We start from the raw sequence: 9794 nt of genomic DNA, 5'->3' as shown, positions 1-9794 counted from the left end.
TCCCAGGAAAAATAAAACGGCAGAACTGCACTCGAGCCGGCTGCTCTCTCCAGAAGGAGCCACCTCTGCCCCGTGTGTGGAAGCCAGGAGTGTGTGTGGGGTGGGTAGGAGAACGGCGGGGGGGGGGGGGGGGGGGAGACAGGGTTGGGGGATGGAGGGAAGGCAGGCCAGGAGCCACTCTCTCTGTTTGGGGAGAGCGTGGTAGCCTGGGCCAGCTGGGGCAAAGGGGATTTGGCCCCTGGGCCAAGGAGGGAAGGGTTTTCTCTCTACCACTCCTAGTTCAATCCATTTCTCTTTCTGCCCCCCCACTGCTCCCAGGCTTCCTCCCGCAGCAGGCAGCCCAGAGGCCCGGTGGACCTGCCTGTGCTCCATAAACAGGGAGTGCTGTTATTCTTAGATGCTGATGGATACTGGTTTCCCTTACCCTAAGGGTCTGGTGTTGCCTCTGCTCCACCCCACCTGATCAGCAGCAGAAACACTGTTTGATTTAGTGTTATCACCTTTTTTTTTTTTTTTTTTTTACATTTGATAGACAGAGATCACAAGTAGTCAGAGAGGCAGGCAGGAGGGAGAGGAGGAAGCAGGTTCCCCGCTAAGCAGAGAGCCCGATACGGGGCTCGATCCCAGGCCCCCGGGATCATGACCCGAGCTGAAGGCAGAGGCTCTAACCCACCGAGCCACTCAGGCGCCCCATGTTATCACCTTTTTTCATAACTTCTCTGGGTGGGCACTTTGGTGGGGGTTCCAAGGGGAGAACGGAGCTTTCCTGGGAAGCTAAGTAACAACCCTGAGCTAGTAGAGCTGGCTAATGTTTTGGGGATGTTTGCTCTGGGCCAGGTGGTGGGGTGGAGGGGGGAGGGCTTTACATGAATGTAGCTCATCCTTAGGACAGGTGAGAAAGCTGCTGGGGAGAGGTTCTGTGACCTGTCCAATGTCACAGGGAGGGCTAGGAGTGGTGGACCAGGTCTGTCTCACGCCAAACCGGGAGCTTTTAGTTCTACAGCTTTCTAAGCCCAGAAGGGTTTGATGGCAGCTCCCACCTGGTCTGGCAACCCCATCCAGTGCTTGGGGTTGATGTGTCACCCTCAGGCAGGAAGAAGAGCCATCCAAGGCTTTGACTGCCCTTCTGGGCCACACTGGACTAGGCCATTCTCATTCATTTATTTAGCAGGCGTTTATCAAGGACCACTGTTGGCATTGGCCAGCACCCGGGAGATGGCCCTGAACAAGTGTAGTTTCTACACTTCTGGCACTAACAAACAAGTAAACAAGCAGTTACAGAATAAGGGTGAGTGCTGGAAAGAGCTACTGGAGGAGGGCCAGCTCTGGGAAGAATGCTCCAAGATCAGACAACAGTTGTGCAAAGGCCAGGAGAAGAAAGAGCATCGGGAGTGCAGAGGCGTGACCATGCTGGGCTTTTGGGTCAACTTGAGACAGGTGGGCCTGTGTCCTCAGAGCCACGGGGAGCCATGCATGGAAGGGTTTTGATTAGGTTTTTATGGGCCAGTGTGGGAGGCCACCTGAAAAGCAAGAAATCGTACACACACACTTATATGAGACCACCAGAAGGTGGAGTGAACCCCATGTGATCCAAATTCCCGCAAGTGAGTCAGCTTGGAGCTGCTCTCTCACAGATTCCTGGGCCCTGTCTAACACTGGGAATAGACTCTGCCCTCAAGTGAGTTTTTAACAGGTGTGCAAGGTGGTTTTGATGGCAGCCAGGCTTGAGACTCTCAGGTTGGATGACCATCCCAGAGTTTCCACTGGAAATGCCCATTTGTCTATTTCCCCTGGACTTGCCAAGAGAGCCTTTAGCTAGGTCACTTCACCTCTCTGAGATTGAGTTTTCCCATCTCTAAAACTGGAACATGGGCAAGGTTTGCATAGATGGTACTCGGAGTAATCCTTGAAGCTGATATTGTTGTTACCATCATTTACAGGTGAGAAAACTAAGGCTTCGAGAGTTTAAACAACTTACCCCAAATCACAAAGCCGAGAAGTGGCTGAGTCTGTGTTTAACCTTCTACACTCTACAGCTCTTTATGGGTCTATGTCTTTTCCCAGAATCTGGGCCCGGTTTCCCAGGACCATGAGGTATAAATGGGATGGGGACAGAGGAGCAACACAACCCTGAACAAGTATAGTTAACATCTTGATACAGACATGACATCTTAATCTCCCCAGGTGGGAGTCTCCCCTGGGGAGCCCAGCACCACGGACAAGTGAAGGATTAGGTCCAGTCCCTGTGCTTTCGATTGGTCCCAGCTGGCCAAAGCCAGGCACATAAACAGAATGGCATGTACAGAGGGAGCTTCTCCCAGAGGAGCTGAGGAGACCAAAGGAGGAAACCTCTAGCAGCTGGTTGAGTCTAGGAAATCTTTCTGCAAGAGAGCCTTTTGAACTGGGTCTTGCAGGACGAGTTAGAGTTTTGCAGCCGAGGAAGAGAGGGAGGACATTCATTTCTGGCAAAGGGATCAGCTTGGGCAAATGCACAGTAGGGTATGTGTGTGTAGGATCATGGGAGGAGCAGAGACTGGAGGGAGGTGATAGGCTTGGATGGGGCGGAGAGGGTATAGAGGAGACGTGGCCAGAAGGGACCCATGGGAAGAGAGGGGGTTTAAACTGGAGATTTCATTTTTTAGAAAAGATTTTATTTACTTATTTGAGAGAAAGAGAGAGAGAGAGAGAGCAAGCATGCACAAGCAGGGGGAGTAGGAGAGGGAGGAGCAGGCTCCCCACGGAGCAGGGAGGCCAACACAGGGCTCAATCCCAGGACCCTGGGATTATGACCTGAGCTGAAGGTCAATGCTTAACCAACTGAACCACCCAGTCTCCCTGGAAATTTCATGGTTTTATGTAAGTTTTTGAAAGACCCCTTTGGCTAAGAATGGAAATGGACTGGAGGGAGCAATGGAAGGTGGAAGGAGACCATTGAGGGAGTCGCTAAGGTCGTTCACGTAAGAGATGAGTGATGAAGAGCTTGAGAGACATTCAGGAGAGAGAGGTGCTCTGAGCTGTTTGGGAAATAGTGCAAAGACGAGATTTTGAAAATGTTAGTTAGGGTTTTGGCTTAGTGAATAAGTAAAACCATAAATGAACATAGGGCATTACAGAAGGATGAATCAATTTGGGGAATACTAAACATACCAGTGACCATTTGTTGAACACTCAGGAGGCGCCAAGTACCATGCCAAGCTTTTTATACACATTAGGTCACTAGGACTCAGAACCACCCTTGGGGACAGGTATTCTCATTGCATTTGTTTAAACGAAGAGTGTCAACTGCCTTTCTAAGATTAGCAGGCAGCAGGGGCAGGATTTGAACCCACTTTTGATTCCTAGGTCTGTGCTCTCAAGCCCCACTCCATTCTGCCTGACCGAACTACTAGCCCTCACTTGAGATTCAGCTCAAGGGCGGGTTCCTCTGGTGAGCCCTCCCTGATTCTTCCTGGGTTTCTGCTCTGCAAGACCTATGCATGCTTCTGTTGACGTTTCTCACACTCCCTTGGCAGTTTGTAGAGCCCTCTGCTTCCCCAGCAGTTGGTCCGAGAACTCCTGAAGGCAGGGGTGGTTCATTTTTGCATCCTCAGTGTCTAGCACGTGTCCATTGGCTGGCTGAATGTTAATTGTTCTGGGCAATTGTGTTCCCTTCTCTTTTCTACACATTCATTTAGGGAATAAGTTCTGCTAGTAATAGTTTCTTACATATTTCTCTGTGCTGTTCCTTTCTATCTCCGCTGCCAGAGCTTAGCACTGACCTCTTTGAGATCATAGAAGAAGGGCATCTAACGTGTGATGGAGTCTAGGAGGCTTCCTCTGGAGGTATCCCTTAAGCTTGGAAAAATGAGCCAGAGCTATTTTGGTAAAGAAAGGCACTCCAGGTAGATGAAAACGCATAATAAATGAAGGCACAGAGGTGTGAAACAGTCTGCATGGGGGACTATGAGGGGTTTAGCCTGTGTTACTAAAGATAAAGAAATATGCTTGGCTGAGACTTGTGGAACAGAGATGAGAAGGCAGGGCTAGTGAGGGCGTTATTTCTCTATACAGTTGATCCCTGAACAACGACAGTGCTAAGGGCACCCACCCCCCTAACATTGGAAAATCCATGTATAACTTTGACACCCCCCAAACTTAACTACTAATAGCTTACTGTTGACCAGATTCCTTCCTGATAACATAAACAGTTGATTAACACATACTATGTATGTTATATGTATCATGTACTGTATTTCTACAATAAAATAAACTAGAGAAAAGAAAATATTATTAAGAAAATCATAACAAAGAGAGAATATATTTCTAGTACCATTCTGCATTTATTGAAAAAAAAAAACAACAACAAAACAAAAACCCACGTGTAAGTGGATCCACACCATTTTAAGCCCCTGTTGTTCAGAGGTCAGCTGTACCTGATGAAATAGATGTCTGTACAGGGCATAGTGGGGACACAGGGGGAGTGAATACTTGTATCTGAGGGGTAAGGCAAGACTTAGGTTTCACTATATTTCAGTTCTTAGTATACTGACAACAGAACCATTTTATTTCCTGTGGCTATGTACCTGGCGCAGCACTTAACATGCATTATCTCATCAAACCCTCACAACATCCTGTGAAATAGGTGTTATTACCTTTATGCATAAGAGGGAAAGGAGGCTCTTGCCGATTAATAGTGTTCCCAATGTCACGTGGCTAGAAAACTAGCCTACATGGAAGAGTTCTTAGAGTTCTAGACTATATCCTGCTAAGGAGATCTTCTTGGAATCAACGAACGTGTCTTTTATTTTTGTGTGTCCAGACCTAGGACTTAGAGACGACCAATAAACATCAGTTTAATAAATGAATGGACGACCTTCCACTTTTCTCCACGCGGAAAGCACGTGCTGACGTCATTGGGAAACCCTCCAAGCCACGAGGGGGCGCAGTCCCATCTCCGCGCAGCGGAGCCCGAGGCTGACGCTCAGCTCCCTCCGGTCCTTTGACTGGAGCTCAGCTAATCCGCGCGCTCGGAGAGAGCGGCGCGGGTGGGCGGGGTCCCGGGGCCAAGCCCCGCGGGCCGCTGGGAGGGTCGACGTCGGTGCTCCCCGCGAGCGAGCTAGCGAGAAGGCGGGCGGAGGGTGGGGGCAGGACCGTGGAGTGCGGGCTGCGGCGCAGGTGAGCACGAGGTCCCAGCGGGCAGTTCCCTCTACCCAAGCGGCCGCCGGGGCCGCCCGTTGTCAGGTGAGGGCTCCTGGCAGTGAGTGACCTCTGAGTTAGGGAAGGGTGTCGGCTCAGGCCCTGGCTGGGCCTGACATCTTCCCAGGGCTCGGGGGCCGAGTCTGGGCGCCCAGCAGACCCCCGGCTGCCAGCGCTTCTCGGGCTCAGGCACTGGGGTGAGAACAGACGCTGCAGAGGCCACGAGGGTGGTGAGATACGGGCAGGGGACCGGGAACCCAGAGGAGGGAGAAGGCCAGATACTTGGGACTCGGATCTTAGTTGCGCTCCCATCCCTGCGCCGGGCTCGAGTGACGGTCAGGGCCAGTCCTTCCACCCTGTCAGGTCTCCTCTGCCCCTCGGACTGCGGCTTCTGGTCTCATTGGGCTTCAGGGGCGCCCGCACAAGGGCAGGTTTCCTAGCAACCCACTTGACCTTTACCGGACACTCAGGCTTCCTCTGTGCGGGGTTGGAAAGAAGACGTTCGAGAGTTTGTGGGACGCTTTTGCCGCCTTCATTTTGATACCCTGGGGATGACTTGTTAGGGAGTGTTTAGCTTCTTGCATCAGCAAAGTAGCCTGCTGTATTCCTGCCGCCTTGTGAGGGCGAGGGTTGGGCGTCTGCTGAGGTTTTACACTGGTGCGTTGTTAGAGCTGTCATTCATTCACTTAACAAACTTTTCTGGGAGCACTTTATGGTAGGCAGGGCAGGCAGGTGGGGGATGGATAGGTCACAGTGAGGGCTGTAGAGACATGGTCGTTGCCCTTTTGTAGTTTCAGTGTTTTGAGAAATGCAGACAGGTGGGGTAGGCCTCCAGCATAACATCTGACAAGGAGAAAGTGGTTCTAACTGTTGAATAAATGAATGCATTGACTTATTTGGGAATGATTAGAATGTGGGCGGGACATCAGAGAGAGCCCTTTGCTGCATGTGGGAGATGCTGTGAATTATGGACTCATGTTTGGTTTATTTTACAACAAATTGGGGATCTGAATGGAGGATTGCTGTTTAGGGTACATATTTACTTATGCATAGCTTGCATAAAAGGTAGAAAAGAAAATGAAGTATTAGGTTTGAGGTTCTTCAGGGGTGTTTCTTTTAACATCGTCTGAGTCCTATAATCTCACATATTTCTGAGTAATCTTAGAGTTTGCCAAAAGGGAGACTCTTCCATATAGTGACATGCCAAGTTGATGGAGAAAAATTGTAGGAAGCACTCCCCAAGTCCAGTATTTGGACAGAAACAGTACACCTATCTGCAGTGTGTTCTTGCCACTAGAAAGAGCACAAGTATTGAAGTTTGGAGAGGCCTGGATTCAGAAGCAGTGGTTCTGTCACTTCTAGTGATCTTGGACAAGTTCACATAATGTCCCTGAACCTTTGTGGCCTTAGACACAAACCTGGGCTAATAATTCCTACCTCATAGAGGTGTTGTTAAGATCAGGTGATGACCAGCGGGTGACTTGTACAGCATAGGCCTGGTGCTGAGACAAAGGACCCAGGGGGGAACATTGGAGCTGCTACAAGCTTTTCCCTGATAATGGTCCATGATAGTCTTGGGTCCAAAGAATGCTGGGATTTCTCCGAAGAGAATTGGAACCAAAGAAAGAGAGAGCATCATTCTGTTCTTGGTGAGATTTCAATTGTACACTTTAGAGATAGCCAAGTTGGAGAAACACCTACATAGGTGCAAATGGAGGGAGTGATCTTTTGTTTGAGACTTTGGGTCAAGTTACTTAACCCTCTGATAATACCATCTACCTCATAGAGTGGACATGAGGGTAAAAGGAGATACTACATTTAAAATGCTTAGCCCAAGGACTGGCACATAGGTGCTCAGTAAATGGTAGCTATCATTATTATGATAATGTGAGTAATCTTTTTTTTTTTTTTTTAAGAGACTTTATTTATTAGTGAGCAAGAGAGAGCAAGTAGGGGGAGGAATAGAAGGAGAGGAACAAGCAGACTCTACTCTGAGCTGGGCTCGGACTCGATCCGACAACCTTGAGATCATGACCTAAGCTGAAATCAAGAGTCAGAGGATTAACCAACTGAGCCACCCAGGTGGCCCGTGAATAATCTTTGATAACTGTTAATGGTAATAGTCTTGAGACTAAATGGCCATTAGAGTGAACCAGGTTGTGTGTTTCTGTATTTTTTTTTGGTGTTGTCTTCATTTCAGGGTGCTCCAGAGCCATTCCACTCTCCCCCGCACCCTGCCATGGCTTTTACAATGTGTGTGTGTGTGTGTGTGTGTGTGTGTGTGTTTTAAAACATAATAATTCAAGGTCTATCATGTTCAGAGTATGTATAATGTGTTGGTGATATATTTAGGAGTTTATTATGCAAATATGAGGGTATGGGTTTGGTTGGAGGGAATGTATTTTGAAAGGGGTTTGGACAGCAGTTTTGCAAAGCATAGGTATGTCTCATTTTTAGAAAGATCAAGTTCAGAATAGGAAAAAATAATTATCTAAAATCCAGAATGGTTGAGTAATGGATTAGGGTTTTGGCCATTTAAATAATGTTCCTTGATCTTTGTGTGAGGTAAAGGAACTACTTCTCGTTATCTGGGAGCCAGGAGAGTCACAGTGGGACTATACACAGTGGGAAAAATGTGGCTGGCTCTGTTCATGGAGAAATTGCTTAGAGCAGAGGAAGGCTCTTTTCCATTCCTGAAATGTCAGTAAAGTGTGGAGGGAGGGCCTGGGGCCAGTCACAGGCTTGAATCTTTGTTAGATAAGCTCAGAGGTTCTCTTGTGGGGAACACTGTCAAACACGGTTGCATAATGGTCAAAGAGTACAGTACATAAAATAGAGATTCTTGCCCTCTTCCTTAACAATCATGTCTTTCAGAATTTTCTAGATTGTTTTGGGGCCCTAACTGTTGCCCAAGCAAGGTACCCTCTTGCATGACTGTGTGGTAGATGCTCAGTCAGTTGTGCCAGAATGCCTGGCGAAAGGAGAGCCCTGGTGGGTTGTCTGTATTCGGTGGGAAGGGGGATGCTGGTTTCTCCCTAATGCTGCCTTGTGCTCTTCTGCAGATGTCATGTGGCCTGTGCTTTGGACCGTGGTGCGTACCTATGCTCCCTATGTCACATTTCCTGTGGCCTTTGTGGTCGGGGCTGTGGGTTACCACCTGGAATGGTTCATCCGGGGAAAGGATCCCCAGCCTGTGGAGGAGGAGAAGAGCATCTCTGAGCGCCGGGAGGACCGCAAGCTGGATGAACTGCTAGGCAAGGACCATACCCAGGTGGTGAGCCTTAAGGACAAGCTGGAATTTGCCCCTAAAGCTGTCCTGAACCGAAACCGCCCAGAGAAGAATTAACGAAGGACACAGAGCCCTATGGGTCCTTGTGTGGGCCATGACTGGCCCTGCCACCATGTCTACCCTGCTCCAGAACCCACATGGGATTTGCTGTGTTGCTCATTCTTGCCCCTCCCATACCACCCAGCCCTGCACACATTGGCCGCTTTTCTGTTGCCAGGCGGACACTCGAACAGCTGAGGGGCCAGGGAAGAGGAGGGCCCTTGAGGGTTCTGGCCTGAAGGCTGCATGTGTTGTATGGTGGCTGAAACTGCTCAGGCTTCTGTGCTTCTGGGCGCACTTTGGGGAGGAGTATCATGAAATGAATGATGGCTGGCTCTTTCTTTGGGGAGGTACTTTGGCCTCAAGTGGGAGTGGCTGGGGTTGGCATGCTGCCTTAGGAGGGATGCCTACATGCCTAGGTCCAGTGTACACTGGGAAGAATTCAAAAAGCTACCTGACTCCCTTCACTAGTTTGCCCTCTTCTTGTACTCATTCTTCCTGAAATTCTGTCCTGTCAGCTCAGAAATGAGACTCCCTGGGGAGAAAAGCCTTTTACTGTCCTTGGAAGCCCAGACTGTTTGCCTTGGGACAGGTGAATTTGCTGGAAAACAGATACCCCCCCCATCACTGTATGGTACAAAACTTCATTAAAGTTGCACCTGACAACCATATTGATCTAATCCGATCTTCCAGATGCTGTTGAGTCTCCTTAGGAGTTACGCAAGTGCAGGCATCTCAGGGTTGGATAACATTGACCTTTAACCAAGGGCTTTGGGGCGCAGGCACTGAGTCCTGGAGGTACAGGTTTCCAGGAACCTTTTTGTCATGATGAGATGAGGTTTATAGGACCTTTAAAAATGTGAATTCAGTGTAGACCAGGGAGCTTAACAGTTGCTTTCAAAATTTTCAACTATACACAGACATACATTTTCTCCTGTAAAAGTAATATATATACATGAAAGAACATTTGGTAGAGATTGGAAAAATGGTTGTCCCTACTCCAGGGCTCCAGTACAACTAAAAAGGTAGCATTTTGTTACCTTTCACTAATTCTTGGCATAGTTTTTTAATTTTTTAAAAAAGATTTTTATTTATTTGATAGAGTGCAAATGAGAGAGTGCACAAACAGGGGAGGGGTAGAGGAAGAGAGAAGCGGACTCCCTGCTGAGCAGGGAACTTGACTTGGGGCTCAATCCCAGGACCCTGGGTCCATGACCTGAGCCGAAGGGAGACGCTAAACTAATTGAGCCACCCGCATGCCCTGTTATTTTAAGATTCTTATCATTGCTGT

At 48.8% G+C, this 9794-nt stretch overlaps 1 protein-coding gene across 2 annotated transcripts; it reads left to right on the top strand.

Moving 5' to 3' along the window:
- Positions 1–5052: 5052 nt before the first annotated feature.
- On the top strand, positions 5053–9571 carry LOC111143294 (small integral membrane protein 12). Of its 2 annotated transcripts, none has more exons than XM_022496937.1 (2): positions 5053–5154; positions 8238–9571. In XM_022496937.1, the coding sequence occupies exon 2, from the start codon at positions 8243–8245 to the stop codon at positions 8519–8521; it is 279 nt and encodes a 92-aa protein (XP_022352645.1). In that variant the 5' UTR covers positions 5053–5154; positions 8238–8242; the 3' UTR covers positions 8522–9571. The 2 variants fall into 2 exon arrangements, with proteins under 2 accessions (XP_022352645.1, XP_022352646.1); XM_022496938.1 differs by lacking the exon at positions 5053–5154 and adding an exon at positions 5186–5220.
- The last annotated feature ends 223 nt before the right edge of the window (positions 9572–9794 follow it).

This window comes from Enhydra lutris, unplaced genomic scaffold, assembly GCF_002288905.1.
Source record: "Enhydra lutris kenyoni isolate GAN:26980312 unplaced genomic scaffold, ASM228890v2 scaffoldscaffold9, whole genome shotgun sequence".
NCBI lineage: Eukaryota > Metazoa > Chordata > Mammalia > Carnivora > Mustelidae > Enhydra > Enhydra lutris.
Note: the sequence above shows the minus strand (reverse complement) of the source record. Positions and strands in the feature narration are given on the sequence as shown.

Bases quoted from the DNA above. Each gene is read 5' to 3' on its own strand.
- LOC111143294 (XM_022496937.1), top strand. From the start codon at position 8,243: ATGTGGCCTGTGCTTTGGACCGTGGTGCGTACCTATGCTCCCTATGTC.